A 17,422-nucleotide genomic window follows, 5' to 3' on the forward strand; every position below is an offset into this window, starting at 1 on the left:
GGTAAGCATGGCTGGAGGGCGCCGTCGTGCCATGCTTACCGCCACTGTCCGCCCTGGCGCCCTCTTCTTCTCCCCCCCAACCAAGGATTTTTCTTTTAAATTTACCCTCCATTGCCGGAATCCCACAGCAGCGTCCTGCGTGCGTCACTGAAAGCGCTCCTCACCTCCCGAGTCCCCCCGACGTCTCTAGCAGAACGCAGCTCTTCCTGATTCGTTCATTCTCGAGGGCGGGACACTGAGAATGAACGAATCAGGAAGAGCTTCTGCGTTCTGCTAGAGACGTCGGGGGGACTCGGTAGGGGAGGAGCGCTTTCAGTGAAGCACGCTGCTGTGGGATGCCGGCGACGGAGGGTAAATTTAAAAGAAAAATCCTTGGTTGGGGGGAGAAGAAAAGGGCGCCAGGGCGGACAGGCAGGCAGTTGAACTTGGGAGCGGGAGGGCAAGGGAGAGAGGACCTGGGCATGGATGGCAGGGCTCAGGGAGAGAGGGGAATTGCTGGATAGGGATGAATGGAGGGGGCAGGGGCCAGAGAGGAGCATGGATGGGAGGGCAGGGCTCAGGGAGAGAGGGGAATTGCTGGATAGGGATGATGAATGGAGGGGGCAGGGGCCAGAGAGGAGCATGGATGGAGGGGAGGGCAGGGCTCATGGAGAGAGGGGAATTGCTGGATAGGGATGAATGGAGGGTGCAGGGGCCAGAGAGGAGCATGGATGGGAGGGCAGGGCTCAGGGAGAGAGGGGAATTGCTGGATAAGGATGATGAATGGAGGGGGCAGAGGACAGAGAGGAGCATGGATGGGAGGGCAGGGCTCAGGGAGAGAGGGGAATTGCTGGATAGGGATCAATGGAGGGGGCAGGGGACAGAGGAGCATGGATGGGAGGGCAGGGCCCAGGGAGAGAGGAGAAATTGCTGGACATGGAGGTCAGGGGAGAGAGGAGAAATGTTGGGCAGGAATGGAGGGAAGGAAAGACAAAGGAAGGAGATGCACATGGATGGAGGGGAAGGGATATAGGAGAAATGCTGGACATGGATGTAGGGGAGGGGAGGAAAGTAGATGTACATGGAAGGAGGGGAGTGAGGAGAAATGCTGGATATGCATGGAGGGGAAATTGCTGAATTTAAGGGCTGGATCAGAACACTTTGAAGACAGATGCTGAAACTGGAGAAAGGATAGGGACAGGGCTACAGATGGTAGACAGGACACAGGAGGATGATGGACATGTTGAGAGAAAAAATATCAAATGGAAAGAAGACACTGGGACCAAAGAATAGAAAAACTAAATGATCAGACAACAAAGGTAGAAAAAAGTATTTTATTCAGAATTTATTAACTGGAATATGTCAGCTTTTGGAAATGTGCATCTGTGATATTTTGCTTGTAAGTTTCAATTTTTCTAGTATTGCTGCATGCTGAGTCTGATTTCTTGAGGTAACTTTTCAGTTCCATATTTTGCCTTCATATCTGTTGTGTCATGTGTGATCAAGGTGCAGTATCCTGCTAGCGTGTAGCATTCGCAGCCCTTTTTGTTTTGTTTTTTTTCACGAGATAGTGTATTGGTGTTTTAGAGCCTGGTGTAATTACAGTTCTGCCTTTCCACGCATAAGGTTGTTCTCGTCCTGTCCATGGAATTAGTGCTGTTATGGTTTGGTAAGGTTATGAGTGTGTTTTTGCACAAGTTTATGTATAGTGTTTTGCAGTGGAGAGATTGTGTGTCCGCACCTCTGAACCCCCCCCCCCCCCCCGGGGTTATGAGAATTGGAACTAATTGTAGTGGACTTGAACTGAATAATTTCGGGGGGGGGGGGGTCATGATAGCATTGTGCTTATTATTTCAATCAGTTTTTCTGTACAAGTTTAGCTTCATTTGTCTTTATTTGAAATTTCATAAATAACAAATTTTCTAAAAATTGAATAATATCAATGGGGTGGAGCTGGAGTGGGGGCGGGGCTAGGATGGGGCCCCACCAAATTGGTCTGCATAGGGCCCCGCACTTGCTAAGACCGGCCCTGTGAATATCAACAGTGCCCGGGTAACCTCTGGATCTGCCCTGACTCCACTCTGGACCATCCTGGCACTAGCAAGATAGTGTCGCGACATTCAGACTAGGGTTGCCTGTTTTCTGTCATGCCGTGTTCTTTGCTTTCAGAGATCCCTCTGGTTCAGATTCTGTGAACTTTAATTCATGTTTCCTGATTTTGATTTCCAGCTGGACGCTGCATCTGTTAAAGAGATCAAAGGAGAAAAGGTAAAACAGTTTCAGCAACAAGTAGACAATGGTTTCCTTTAAAGGAGAGGTCATGTTCCATGAAGGGAAACTTGGCTCTGTGCAAATGCCTCCCTCGAGGGCACAGATTATATTCATGCGCCTTTCTGAACTCATGTGCAACTTTCTTTAAATTAGTCCCTTATTTTCTAATTCCTTTTACTCTATCTTATCCATGTATATGTTCTATCTTTGCTTACATCCTATGCTGTCTATTAAAATGTTTTATTGCCTATTGTGTTGACTATGAGGGGCATAATCGAATGGGGCACCCAAGTTTTCCTGGGGCCGTCCTCGCAGGATGGCTCCGTGAAGGGGCAGGGAAACAAGATGGGTGTCCATCTTTTGTTTCGATAATACGGTCGGGGACATCCAAATCTCAACATTTAGGTCGACCTTAGAGATGGTCGTCCTTAGGTTGTCCTTAGAGATGGTCGTCCCCAGTTTTTGGCGATAATGGAAACCGAGGACGCCCATCTCAGAAACGACCAAATCCAAGGCATTTGGTCATGGGAGGAGCCAGTATTCGTAGTGCACTGGTCCCCCTCACATGCCAGGACATCAACCGGGCACCCTAGGGGGCACTGCAGTGGACTTCAGAAATTGCTCCCAGGTGCATAGCTCCCTTACCTTGGGTGCTGAGCCCCCCAACCTCCCCCCCAAAAAAACCCACTCCCCACAACTGTATACCATTACCATAGCCCTAAGGGGTGAAGGGGGGCACCTACATGTGGGTATAGTGGGTTTTAAAGGTAAGGGGGGGTGGGCTTGGGTCCACCTGCCTGAAGTGCACTGCACCCACTAAAACTGCTCCAGGGACCTGCATACTGCTGTCAAGGAGCTGGATATGACATTTGAGGCTGGCAAAAAAAAAAAAAATTTAAGTTTTTTTTTACGGCGGGAGGGGGTTGGTGACCACTGGGGGAGTAAGGGGAGGTCATCCCCAATTCCCTCCGGTGGTCATCTGGCCAGTTCGGGCACCTTTTTGAGGCTTGGTCGCAAGAAAAAATGCACCAAGTAAAGTCGACCAAGTGCTACGCCCTTCTTTTTTCCATTATCGGCCAAGGACACCCATCTCTTAAACACGCCCCAGTCCCGCTTTTGCTACGCTGCCGACACACCCCCCCCCCCCCCTGTGAACTTTGATTGTCCCCGCGACGGAAAGCAGTTGGGGACGCCCAAAATCAGCTTCGACCCTGAGAGAAGGACGCCCATCTCCCGATTTGTGTCGGAAGATGGGCGCCCTTCTCTTTCGAAAATAAGCCTGATTGTAATGTAGCATATACTGTGCTAAACTTTGTATTGTTATTTGAATATTTTTACTGTTGTAATCGTCTATTGCCTTTCTTTGGCTTCTTCTTGCTATACACCACCATGAGTGAATTCCTTCAAAAGGCAGTAAATAAATCCTAATAAATCCTAATAAATAAGCAATGCCTTGTGCATGTTATTTTCAGAATACCAAGACTTCTGACACCTCTCCTTCCTTATTTTTAAGGGAATATGGATGAAGTTTATTTATTTATTTATTTGTTGCATTTGTACCCCACATTTTCCCACCTATTTGCAGGCTCAATGTGGCTTACATAGTACCGTCAAAGGCGTTTGCTCAGTCAGTGGATAACAAATACAAAGTTGTATAGTGATCGTATGAGGTATAAATGGAGGGTCGGAATGGATGAAGATTGCGTGATGTCCTGTTCGATCATAGTCATGCTGTGTTGGTAGGTGAAGAGGGTTACGTGGGGTCGTTGAGGTAGGCCTTTTTGAAGAGGTAGGTTTTTAGTGATTTCCTGAAGGTCAAGTGGTCGTGGATTGTTTTCACAGCTTTTGGGAGCCCATTCCATAGTTGTGCGCTTATGTAGGAGAAGCCGGCTGCGTAAGTTGTTTTGTATTTCAGTCCTTTGCAATTTGGGTAGTGTAGGTTTAGGTAGGATCTTGACGATCTGACTTTATTTCTTATTGGTAAGTCTATAAGGTCTGTCATGTATTCTGGGACTACGCCGTATATGATTTTGTGGACTAAGGTGCAGATTTTGAAGATGATCCATTCTTTGATTGGGAGCCAATGCAACTTTTCTCGGAGGGGTTTGGCACTTTCGAAGCGTGTTTTGCTGAATATCAGCCTGGCTGCTGTATCTTGGGCGATCTGGAGTTTTTAATGTTGTTCTTTGCAGCCCGCGTAGATTCCGTTGCAATAATCTACATGGCTTAGGACCATTGATTGTATTAGGTATCGAAAAGTTGCTCTTGGGAAGAAAGGTTTTAATCGTTTGAGCTTCCACATTGAATAGAACATTTAGGTTTTTACCTAAGCACCTCTCTTACCTTTCACCCTACCCCACCTAAGCCAGTCCCCATTGAGCAGCCCATACATGGGTGTGCCACTGGGATCATGGCCCAACCAGTATTTTTCCCAGCACAGCACAGCATTGGCAAGTAGAGAACATAGGGGTGGGCCTGGTTTGTTTAGCCCCTCCAGCCAAAAAGACGTCCCACTGCCCCTAAAGAGACAGAGGGCACTGGCAGCAAACAGAGCAAAGCCTAGACATAGTGAAAATAATATCTTCATAAGATAAAGCTGTTACTTAGTACATCTGGCCTAAAATAAAGACCTGTCCCCGATATTCAAATCTATTTAACCAGCCTGAAACGGCCACTAACCAGTTAAATAGCATTTCAGCACTTAACTGTGAATATTCAGCACAAGATAATTGGTTATCGCCGCTGAATATTCGCGGTCAGCACTGAAATGTTAATCAGCTATATTGTGTGATAACTGCAAGTATTCAGCGCTGACCGGCTAAGTTTAGTCATCAAATCAGATCGCATAAACAACAGTCCTATCTTTTTGCCTACTATTAACTTAACCAGCCAGTGGTGAATATTCACTTAGGGGTCCTTTTACTAAGGTGCTTTGAAAAATGGCCTGTGGTAGTGTAAGCGTGTGTTTTGGACGTGCACAGATCCATTTTCAGCGCTCCTGTAAAAAATGCCTTTTTTTTTAAAATTTTGACCAACAATGGAGGTGCAGCAAAATATATAACTGCTGTTTGAATATTGACCTTTTTGTTCACAGTTAATACTGTGCAGACCAGCAGGTTCCTCCAGTCACTGAAATTCTATGATTCAGATTTGCTCCTTCATTTCAGGGCAGCCCAGGTATACCAGGCAAGAACGGAAAGGATGGGAAAAATGGCTCCCCTGGACCTCCGGGACTTAAAGTACGTATTACAGTCAGCTGCCAACTAAAAATTGGCTTAACACGAGTAATAATTATTGCTGCACAGAAATCATAGAAATTTGTTAGCACTGAGGTCAGTGTTGATGTCACTGTTCCTTCAATGACACTATTAGAAGTTGGTTCTGGGTTGTTCAGAGTTGCAAAGGGGGAAATTCATCAAAACTTTGGCAGGCACTAAATGCTAAAATGCCCATTTATGTCTACAGGCTTCTTAGCATTTAGGGGTCCTTTTACAAAGCCGCGGTAAAAAAAAGTGGCTTTCGGTAATGTGGGCGCATCTTTTGGGCTCGCACTGGGCCACTTTTCACTGCAGCTGGGAAAAAGGCAATATTTTAATGGGCTGGGAAATGGGCCTGCTCTAATATTAAAACTAGCGGGCGCCTATTTATGACCTGAGCCCTTACCGCCCTCCGTTGAGTTAGCAGTGAGGGCTCACACGCTACCCACGCGGTAACCATGCAGCACGTGCCAACATGGGTTACCACTGGGAATTCCCCCTGCGGTAGAAAATAGAAAATTCTTTTCTACCACAGGATTTGGCACAGGCCAAAATCAGAATTACCACCAGGCACATGCGCTACCCTGGCGGTAGTGCCAATTTGGCATACGCTACCCGCGCCTGTGTAAAAGGGTCCCTTAGTGCACGCTGAGGTCTAATGAATTCCCCCCCCCCCCCAAGTGATCCAGAATAATTGATTTCAGAATAAGTGATTTCAGGAGAGGGCTGATATGGGCATAACGACTTTGGCGACTAATATTTTGCCAAAGTCGTTATGCCCATATCAGCCCTCTCCTGAAATCACTTCACTGACTCCCTATCCGTTTCTGTATACAATTCAAGCTCCTCTTGTTGACCTATAAGTGCATTCACTATGCATCCCCTCACCAGTGGCGTAGGAAGGGGAGGGTGGTGGGGCGGTCCGCCCCGGGTGCACGCCGCTGGGGGGGGGGGGCGTGTCGGCTCGGCTGGTTCCCTGCTCTCTCTGCCCCGGAACAGGTTACTTCCTGTTCTGGGGCAGAGAGAGCAGGGAACCAGCGGAGCTGACGCGGCTCCCAGCGACGTGCACTCGGGGGTGGATTGGCTCTCCCGCCCGCCCCTCGCTTCTAAATAATGTAAGAATGCACTCCGGGGGGGGGGGGGGGGTTTGAGCGCCGAGGGGGGGGGGTGTGCGACGTGCTGCACCGGGGGGGGGGGGGGTGCGCAGCGACGACCCGCCCCGGGTGTCAGCCGCCCTCGCTACGGCACTGCCCCTCACTACCTCTCCACCCTCACCTCTCCCTACACTCCTTCCCTAGAACTCCGTTCACTAGGCAAATCTCTCCTAGTTGCACCCTTCTCCTCCATCGCTAACTCCAGACTCCGCTCCTTCTATCTCTCCGCATCTTATGCCTGGAATAGGCTTCCTGAGCCATTACGTCTAGCTCCATCCCTGGCTGCCTTCAAATCCGGGCTAAAGGCCTACCTGTTTGATGCTGCTTTCGACTCCTGACTTGTAACTTTTATCTTATCCTTATGTGTCCTTCTGTCTGTCCTTCCCTTATCCTTTTTGGTCCTGTCTATTTGTCCTGATTTAGATTGTAAGCTCTTTTGAGCAGGGACTGTCTTCTTCATGTTCAATTGTAAAGCGCTGCGTACGACTGCTAGCGCTATAGAAGTGATTTATAGTAGTAGTAGAAATGGTTGTCTGTTTCTGGATTTGGAGCGAATGTCTTAGTGGAGTGGGGTATGTTTAGTCCCGCTTTGTCCATCAAGGGAATCAGATGGCATAATTGTAATGGCACGTTCTCAAAAGGTTGTACCAAAATTTGTGCTAGTCCCAGGGGCGTATCTGCGTGGGGCCACAGGGGCCTGGGCCCCTGCAGATTTCGCCCTGGACCCCCCCCTACCGCTGTCAACCCTTCCCCGCTGCCGTTGCTTACCTTTGCTGGCGGGGGACCCCAACCCCCGCCAGCCGAGGTCCGCTTCCACCTGCCGCTGCCTTTAAAAATATTTCTTCGGCTGGCGGGGGACCCCAACCCCCGCCAGCCAACCCGAAGTCTTTAAAGTTCTTCTTCGTCCTCCGTGTGGCCGTGCTGCTGTTGAAAGCTGTTGAATCCAGTTCGGAGTCTGACCTCGGGTCGGCTGGCGGGGGTTGGGGTCCCCCGCCAGCCGAAGAAATATTTTTAAAGGCAGCAGCAGGTGGAAGTGGACCTCGGCTGGCGGGGGTTGGGGTCCCCCGCCAGCAAAGGTAAGCAGAGGGGGAGGGTTGACGGCAGGAGGGGGGGTGGAACAAGTCATTGGTGGCGGAGGGGTTTGGCAATGGCCTAGGGGGAGGGGGTTGGTGGGGTGGGGGCTAAAATGTGCTCCCTCCCTCTGGCTCTGGCCCCCCTACTGCCGGAGTCCAGATACGCCCCTGGCTGGTCCTCTACATTCTCTCTCATTCCTCAGTACTAGTATGAAGCGTTTGCATTTTACAAATCATGTCGTTTCTAGCCCAAGCCAATTTCTGACCCTTTGGGCTTTGTGCTAAAGTTTCGGTTTCATTTCAATGTACAGGGCCATGCCAAGGGTATCTGGTGCCCCCCTGCAGACTACCAGTTGGCGCCCCCCCCCCCCCCCCCCCCCCGCACCTGCCTGGCTCCAAGGCAGCGATTCCCCTCTCTCCCCTGCCCTCACCGCTCCCATGTAGGAACTGCCCGCCCTCTTCTCCCCCCCAAGATCCCGTTCCTTTTTTTTTTCTTTTAAATTTACCTTCCTCCGGCAGCGCAGCGTCAGTGAAGGAGGCGGCGCTCCCAGTCCCGACGTCTCTAGCCTTCCCTTGTTCGCTGCTCACTGCCCCGCCTTCTTCTGACGTCATCCCTGACGTCGGGACTGGGAGCGCCGCCTCCTTCACTGACGCTGCGCTGCCGGAGGAAGGTAAATTTAAAAGAAAAAAAAAAAGGAACGGGATCTTGGGGGGGAGAAGAGGGCGGGCAGTTCCTACATGGGAGCGGGAGGGCAGAGTAAGCACGCAGCGGCGGCGCCCCCCAGAGGATAGCGCCCCCCCTGCGGCGCTTACCCCGCTTACCGCATCGGCACGGCCCTGTCAATGTACACAGAGATGAAGAAGACCTCTTCTTAAAATGAGGGACTGTCTTTTTGTGTATGGTGTACAGCGCTGCGTATGCCGTGTAGCGCTACAGAAATGATTAGTAGTAGTAGTAGTAGTAGTAACCATCTGCTGCTTTCTAAACTGTGCTTCATTTCTTTGTGCTGTGTCTAGGGGGAACCGGGACAGAATGGTGAATCGAGTACTACTGTAAGTTCTCAGAATATTTCCACGCTACATGACTGAGTGTGAACCAGACTAGAGGGTCAAGCATGGGGAGGGGGGGGGGGGGGGTCTGCATTCAAGAACATCATTCTCACTTAGGGTCCTGGAAGGAAATGCAGGCAGAAAGTCCCATTTTCCACTCTGATGTATTGGATGAGAGTTAATTATGAATTTTTAGAGTGCAAAACTAGGCATGTTATTTGGGGTTTTTTTTTTAAATTGTATTCAAAATTCTAGTCAAAAACTTCTTAAGACATTCAAATGGAAGGCTTGAGAGAGGATAGTAATATATTAACTTGTACAGCGCTGCGTAACCCTAGTAGCGCTATAGAAATGCTAAGTAGTAGTATTATAGCCAGTGGTGTGCTGGAGCAGGCTCTCACGGGCTGGCGAGAGCCGTTTGTTAAGATTTGAAGAATTTTGGGAGCCGGTTGTAAAAGTAGGCCCTCCATGGCTACTTTAACCACTGGCTCCCAAAATGTGGGCTAAAATCTCTTTCAGTTTTCTGGTGGGGATGCTCAGCTTCGCCAGCCAAGTGAATAGACTGCTGCTGCTCCCCGCTCCTTATTTCCAACTCTGAGCAGCAGGCTGGGACTTCTCCTGCATGTGCAAGAAGTCCCAGCTTGCTGCTCAGAGCCAGAAACAAGCAGTGGGGTGTGGTGGCAGTCCATAGCATGCCTATATGAGGTAGAGAGAGAGGGGCATGCGTTGTCCCCCAAGTCCACTCATGCCCCCACCCCCCCAAATTGCAGGGCTGGCTATGCCCAGAGAGAGAGAGAACCCGTTGTTAAAAATTTACCAGCACACCCCTGATTGTAGCTAGAGAAGGTTCGGATGGATCCAAGTCGGAAGAGGTTTATCAGACACTTTTCAGAAGACAGGATGATCTCAGTTCTTCTGACACACACACGTTGAATGGGGATGGACCCAGAATGGAGGTTTGAAAAAATAATAAAGAATGCTCATTATAAATCTCACTTACAGATTGATTGGTGGAGTCATTGATTACTGGAACAATTTGTGTGCATTGTGAGAGATATGTTCAAAATCTGGAGGAAAATCCCCAAAGACAGATGTTTTCTAAAGCTGATAATTACATATAATATAATATGTCAGGGTTGGACATCAATACAGAAATGCTATTTCCTTAAGGTGATACATTATTAATGTACATTACCAGGGCATGTTTAAAATCACTAACCTTGACTCTTGAACTTTTCCTTGGATCACTATATAACAGTAAGAAAATTGCACTGAGATACACAATGGCTCTGTGGAAAAATTAAAATCCGATGGATTAAAGAGACTTTGGCAAATGTTAAATGATTGGTACAGAATCCTGTTTGGAAAGGATCCTCAGGAGCTTAACCGAGATTTGATAGCAGAGCCGGTAGTGGGAGGCGGGGATAGTGCGGGGCAGACTTATACGGTCTGTGCCAGAGCCAGTGGTGGGAGGCAGGACTGGAGGTTGGGAGGCAGGGATAGCACTGGGCAGACTTATACGGTCTGTGCCAGAGCCGGTGGTGGGAGGCGAGGATAGTGCTGGGCAGACTTATACGGTCTATGCCAGAGCCGGTGGTTGGGAGGCGGGGCTAGTGCTGGGCAGACTTATACGGTCTGTGCCCTGAAGAGCACAGGTACAAATCAAAGTAGGGTATACACAAAAGTAGCACACATGAGTTGTCTTGTTGGGCAGACTGGATGGACCGTGCAGGTCTTTTTCTGCCGTCATCTACTATGTTACTATGTAATTCCTGAAGCTCTCGTGTGAACTTACAGCAGCCTGAGAAAACTCCTTGAGAAAGTGATCCTTTCTGATTAAGAAGAAAACACATTTGGAGTTTTCGTTACACTAATGACCACTGGTCCAGTGTCAGACAGTGCCCTCCCTGGGTTAGCAAAGGAGAAATAGTGCTTGGTGGCTAGAATATTGGCTAAAGTAGCATGGTTGTTGTGTTAGTCTATTTGAATGCACAGAAATAAAAGTTAACAAAATAAAACATGGTTTGAACTAACTTAACAAAAAATACACAAGTCTAGTCAAGAAACGTAGAAAGCCCTTTATCAAAGGGCAGTAGCGGTTGCACTCGCTGGCTTGGCACACGGTGATTCGACCCTATCGCCAGGCTCGTCCAGGAGCCAGGCAGTAGTTCTGGCTTTCCTGTGCATGTGTGTAACTTTGTAAGTCTATGTGCTTTGAAAATGAGCCTCAAAATCAATCAAATTAAAATGCAGGCAAAGCGTGCTTGTCTGACATTGCTGTCTGGATGTCTCAACGCCACCTGAGATTAAACATGACCAAAACCGAGCTTCTCATTTTTCCCCCCAAACCCACCTCCCCACTCCCCCTGTTTTCTATTTCTGTTGATGGCTCTCTCGTTCTCCCTGTCTCCTCAGCTCGAAACCTTGGGGTCATCTTTGACTCTTCTTCTCTGCTCATATCCAGCAGATTGCCAAGACCTGTCGTTTCTTTCTTTACAACATCCGTAAAATCCGCCCCTTTCTTTCTGAGCACTCTACTAAAACCCTCATCCACACCCTGATCACCTCTCGTTTAGACTACTGCAATCTCCTTCTTGTTGGCCTCCCACTTAGTCACCTCTCCCCTCTCCAATCGGTTCAAAGCTCTGCTGCCCGTCTCGTCTTCCGCCAGGGTCGCTTTACTCGTACTACCCCTCTCCTCAAGTCGCTTCACTGTCTCCCTATCTGTTTTCGCATCCTGTTCAAACTTCTTCTACTAACCTATAAATGTACTCACTCTGCTGCTCCCCAGTATCTCTCCACACTCGTCCTTCCCTACTCCCCTTCCCGTGCGCTCCAATCCATGAATAAATCCTTCTTATCTGTTCCCTTCTCCACTACTGCCAACTCCAGACTTCGCGCCTTCTGTCTCGCTGCACCCTACGCCTGGAATAAACTTCCTGAGCCCCTACGTCTTGCCCCATCCTTGGCCACCTTTAAATCTAGACTGAAGCCCACCTCTTTAACATTGCTTTTGACTCGTAACCACTCGCCTCCACCTACCCTCCTCTCCTCCTTCCTGTACACATTAATTGATTTGATTTGCTTACTTTATTTTTTGTCTATTAGATTGTAAGCTCTTTGAGCAGGGACTGTCTTTCTTCTATGTTTGTGCAGCGCTGCGTACGCCTTGTAGCGCTATATAAATGCTAAATAGTAGTAGTAGTAGTTTAGATGAGAGACCTGATTGCCAATCATTGACTCCAGTTCACTACACAGTTTCTCATGGACACGTGTTTTATACAATAATTGTCAGTGAAGGTAACTAGCAAGAGTTTCTTCAGGTGGCATTCAATGTAACATAGTAACATAGTAACATAGTAGATGACTGCAGAAAAAGACCTGCACAGTCCATCCAGTCTGCCCAACAAGACAACTCATATGTGTTACTTTTTGTGTATACCCTACTTTGATTTGTACCTGTGCTCTTCAGGGCACAGACCGTATAAGTCTGCCCAGCACTATCCCCGCCTCCCAACCACCAGCCCCGCCTCCCACCACCGGCTCTGCCACCCAATCTCGGCTAAGCTCCTTAGGATCCATTCCTTCTGAACAGGATTCCTTTATGTTTATCCCACGCGTGTTTGAATTCCGTTACCGTTTTCATTTCCACCACCTCCCGCGGGAGGGCATTCCAAGCATCCACTACTCTCTCCATGAAGAAATACTTCCTGACATTTTTCTTGAGTCTGCCCCCCTTCAATCTCATTTCATGTCCTCTCGTTCTACCGCCTTCGCATCTCCGGAAAAGGTTTGTCTGCGGACCAACACCCCTCAAACACCCGAACTTCTGCATCACATCACCCCCCGCCTCCCCTCTCCTCCAGAGCACACATGTCCAGCTCAGCAAGTCTCTCCCCACACGTCCTGCAATGCAAATCCCATACCACCCTCGCAGCCCCTCCCCGCACCACTTCAATTCCCCTCAATGTGTGTGTGTATTTTGCGGAACCCAATTCGTTCTGCGATATTCAGATAAGTGCTCCTTTTTGGAACTGGGAAACCAAAATTGGTGTTTGAAAATTTGTAAAGAATTCTTAGATTTAAGCTTCAGTCTTACAACAGATACACTTTGACCGAATGAAGAGGCTTGGTGAGCCGAGAGTGGTAGGCTCGTGTGAAACGAGTCTTCACAGAGGAGTCACTGTGCTGTTGGGTTGAAACACTGTTTTCAGGTGTCGGGATGCATTTGCTTATCTTATATTTTTGGGAATTGCAGGTCACTAGTGGGCAGAAAGGGGAACGCGGACCTGTTGGACTTACTGGTGCTCGGGGCCCTCCTGGTCTTCCTGGCCCCCCTGGGGTCCCTGTAAGTCTCTTAACCTTGGTACCAATAATCACGTGTTGCAGCATGATGGGAGCGTTGTAGGAGACCTACACCTCACGCCAACCCCCTAAGATTTCTTTGTTTCATATCTGCCGATAAAATCATCAGAGCTGCACCATCTTGTAGACTTTAACCAAGGATGTAGCCACAGTTGTTGTAGGAAAGCTTTCACAAATTGTACTTGTGTTGAGATTGGTTGATCACTCTCTTTCCCTCACCCCCCCCCCCCCACCTTATATTGTACAGGTTCTCGACCTCATCCATATAAGTACAGATGTAAAACAATGGGAACAGAGAGAATATGGAATTTCAGTAAATCACATCCCATAATGTTTAGGAATCTCCTCATGTCTTACAGTATCATGTCTGATCAGTGAGATAGGTTATATTAACAGAGACTTTGAAAATACTATAGTGGCAATTCTTTAACGTGATACCAAGAGTTGGGTGCCCCAGATGCTTAATGCCCTGCTATTTCTAGACACCGCACTGAGTGTATTCAGAACCGCTAATAGGCTGAACTACCCTCAGAATAACCAGCAAAGGTCATTTCCATGGTATCTCAATGCAACAGAAGACCAGGGAAACCATGAAAATCATGGATCCTCGTTTCCCACAATCTTCTTTTCCATTGATCTCCTAAAGCTCTTAGATCAGAGCTGCTGTAATTTTTATTGGGATTGATATGGGGGAAACCGCAGAGGAAGCTAATTAATTATGCTACTGGTGCATCTATCGGCTGCCAGGAATTAAGTTGCTGCAAAATCTATATCTACTTTTCTGCTGAATTGAACGTACTGGAGCTCCTTTGACCTGAAAGGGTACCTGTTTTTTTGTGAATTCCTCTACTCTTTCTTGAAGGTGTAATAAATTAGATATTGAGAAACTAGTAGCTGTTATTAATATGTAGCCATGACATGTTTGCAGTTCAACCTGATTGTTACACAAATTCAATGCATCAGTTTGATCTGATACAGGTTTTCTAACCTGATAAGTTCCTCTTTGCAAGAGAAAAGCGTGACATCTCATGAAAGGTGACTCATATTCGTGAGATGAGAGTAAAGGTTTAGGGTGTATAGTGTATAGAATTCTTTTAGTGTCCCAGACACAGCTTTTAACACAATGTTGTCTAACTAATAGACTGGGGGGGGGGGGGGGGGGGGGGGGCCAACGGGAATATGGCCAGAGTGACATCTTTCTCCATTCAACATCAGCAACTAGGGGGTCTTGGAGTCAGGGACTGAGGTTACTCCCCTCCCGATACGCAAAAGCATTTAATTGGCCAGGAGAGACACCTGGCTGATTAAATGCCCCATAACCGGCTATCCGCAAATTTTCAGTGGGACGTGGCCGGCCGTGACCAGCTGAAAATTCGTGGTTAGCAGATAGTCGGTCATATTGCGCGATATACCCGGCCATCCGCTGATTTTCAGCGTATCGCCGGCTAAGTTTGGCGGCCATATTTGGCTGCATGAATACCAGGCCTATCCTTGCCTGGTTTAAACTTAATCAGCCAGTGCCGAGTATCAGCTTGGCTGGTTTAGTTTTAATCGGCCAGAACTAAATCGGAAATTCAATGCCAGTCACCACAAATGGCCCGGCATTGAATTTGTGGGCTCAGGGTCGACCGTGGCAGTTAGCCAGACTAACTCCTGCGGTCTGAGTATCAGGCCCACTATGTTTAGCCCAGTGGCGTACCAAGGTCGGGGCGGTGGGGGCGGTCCGTCCCGGGTGCACGCCGCTGGGGGGGGGGGGGGTGTCGGCTCCACTGGTTCCCTGCTCCCTCTGCCCCGGAACAGGTTACTTCCTGTTCCGGGGCAGAGGGAGCCAGCGGAGCCGACAGCCGCACGGCTGCTCCCAACACCCCTCCAGCAGCGTGTGTTGATGCAGGGTATGCTGATGCATCGGAGGAGGGGGGTGTTGATGCTGCATGGGGGGGCGGTGTTGATGCGGGGAGGTGCTGATGCGCCGGGGGGGGGGGGGGGGGTGCACAGCGGTGATCCGCCCCGGGTGGCAGCTGACCTAGGAACGCCACTGGTTTAGCCCACTCAACAAAAAGTTGTTTCACTAGCCCCTGTGATGTTTCTTATGTCTGCTGTCTTCCTTTGTGATATTAACATGCTTAACTCTCTTCTTTCTTTGAGGGAAACCGAGGCCCACCTGGTAAAGGAGTGGAGCTCAAGGTACAGCAATTTGTGGGTTTATAAGCTTGGAGGAAATTTGACCTGTGCTCTACCTTACCTATGGGACTGGTATATTTTAAAACTGTGCTACCACCTACTGGCAGCAACATTAAAGACTCCGGGGGTTCTTTTACTAAGCGGTGCTAAACCGGAAGTACGTGGTAGTTCCCACCCTCAATATGCACCATTTCCGGTGCTACAAAATATTTTAATTTTTGTAGCGCCAGCTTAGCGCAGGAGCCCCAATGGGTGGCAGTAATTGCTGCCCCACTGAAATGGCCGCACGCAGTGGTATAGCAAGGGCGGGGCGGTCCGCCCCGGGTGCACGCTACTGGAGGTAACAGAGAGCAGCCGCACGGCTGTTGGCTCCACTGGTTCCCTGCTCCCTCTGCCCTGGAACAGGTTACTTCCTGTTCCGGGGCAGAGGGAGCAGGGAGCCAGTGGAGCCGACAGGCGCGCGGCTGCTCTCTGCACCCTCCAACAGGCAAGAATGCACCCGGGGAGGGGGTTCTCATTGCGTCGGGGGGGGGGCTTGATGCGCCAGGGAGGGGGGTGTCATTGCGCTGGGGGGGGGTGTCGTGCTGCACCCTGGGGGGACGGACGCCGCTGCATCCGGGGGGGGGGGGTGCACAGCTGCGATCCGCCCCGGGTGACAGCCGACTTTGCTACACCACTTGCCACTTTGCGTCACTTGCCAACAGCCATCTCTTTTTTTTTAAAAAGCAGCCTTTTACCCGCTGAGGTAAAATGGGGCCTCGGCACACATCAAAAACACTCGCCAATGCCAGTGTACGACCCCCTTTGCCACAGCTTAATAAAAGGACCCCTCTGTTAGGAAGCCAAACACAGTCCCTCTGATATTCAGCACTATTTAACCAGGAAGAAATGGCCACTGACCACTTAAACAGCGTTTCTTCAGTAGGAGATAACCAGTTACCTTCCGCTGAATGTTCCCAGTTAGTGACTACTTCTATGCCGGCTATGTCATGCGACTTATCCAGCCTATCTTTATGTGACTCAGCCGGTTAACAGCTGAATATTGCAGTTAACTGGCTAGGTCAGGGGTTCCCAAACTTTTTCGGTTTGCAGCACCCCCCCCCCCCCCCCCGGTCAAATGGGTGTCCGTGGCACCCCTCCAGCCACATGGGTCTCCGCACCCCTCTACCCCCCCCCCCCCCACCACATAGGTCTCTCTTTCCCTTTCCCTGCAGCCCCCTCTTCTCACACTAGCACCTTCCCCAAATCCAGCATCACTCCTACCTTCCTTCCTGCAGGTCCAGGATCACTACCAGTCCACTTCCTTCTCCTTCCTCCACCGCCGCTGCACTGCTTTCAGCTTACATTCACACAGGCACTCTGGTGCCTTCCTAGTCTGCTGTGCCCAGCCCTCTCTGATGCAACTTCCTGTTGCGAGGGCCAGACGTGGCAAAGGGAAGTCCCCGCACTGCCTGTGTGAATTGCTGACGCCCGCAAATGTAAGCTGCAAGCACTGCAGCAGCGGTGAGGGAAGAGGCAGGAAGCGACAGATGCTGGGCCTGTGGGAGGAGAAAGTAGGAGCGATTCGCCACGGCACCCCCGAGAGTTCGCTGAGGTGTACCAGGGTGCCACGACGCACAGTTGGGGAACCACTAGGCTAGGTTTTATCCGGCCATGTATGGACAGACATTCAGTGCCATGCCTGAACATGGCCTGGCATTCACCAGCCAGGCATAAAGCCGGTGGCAGACAAAAAGACGCCGGCTGCCTCCGGCTGAATTTCTACCCCAAGGTGCCTAAGTTTAAGAGTTGTGGCATCTAGAACTTACTAAATATTGTCCCCTGATGTGCGCCTACATTTGGGATCCCTGAAACTGGGTAGTGGCAGGGGAAGGACATTAGGTGTTCAGCACTGATTTGAAGTGCCGAGGCCTGAGTTGTAGGGGCCTAAAATTAAAGTTTGGTGTCAATTTTCATCTCAAAACTGGAACCTAAGGGGCTCTTTTAGTAAAGCTTAGCACGCGCTAAATACTAAAAAGCCCATTTTATACCTATGGGCTTCTTAGCTTTGCTCCCTAATGCTATAAAAGTTACCATAAATTGTGCGTGTGCA

At 49.5% G+C, this 17,422-nt stretch overlaps 1 protein-coding gene across 1 annotated transcript in view; it reads left to right on the forward strand.

Annotated features, from left to right (window-relative positions):
* Positions 1 to 17,422, forward strand: part of LOC115478999 (collagen alpha-1(VII) chain-like) — a 309,662-nt gene that overhangs the window by 146,439 nt on the left and 145,801 nt on the right. The window contains exons 56-60 of the mRNA XM_030216704.1: positions 2,209 to 2,247; positions 5,418 to 5,489; positions 8,752 to 8,787; positions 13,043 to 13,115; positions 15,305 to 15,333. Coding sequence (XP_030072564.1) covers positions 2,209 to 2,247; positions 5,418 to 5,489; positions 8,752 to 8,787; positions 13,043 to 13,115; positions 15,305 to 15,333 — 249 coding nt within the window. The remainder of the gene's footprint in view (positions 1 to 2,208; positions 2,248 to 5,417; positions 5,490 to 8,751; positions 8,788 to 13,042; positions 13,116 to 15,304; positions 15,334 to 17,422) is intronic.

This window comes from Microcaecilia unicolor, chromosome 10, assembly GCF_901765095.1.
Source record: "Microcaecilia unicolor chromosome 10, aMicUni1.1, whole genome shotgun sequence".
NCBI classification, from domain to species: Eukaryota; Metazoa; Chordata; class Amphibia; order Gymnophiona; family Siphonopidae; genus Microcaecilia; species Microcaecilia unicolor.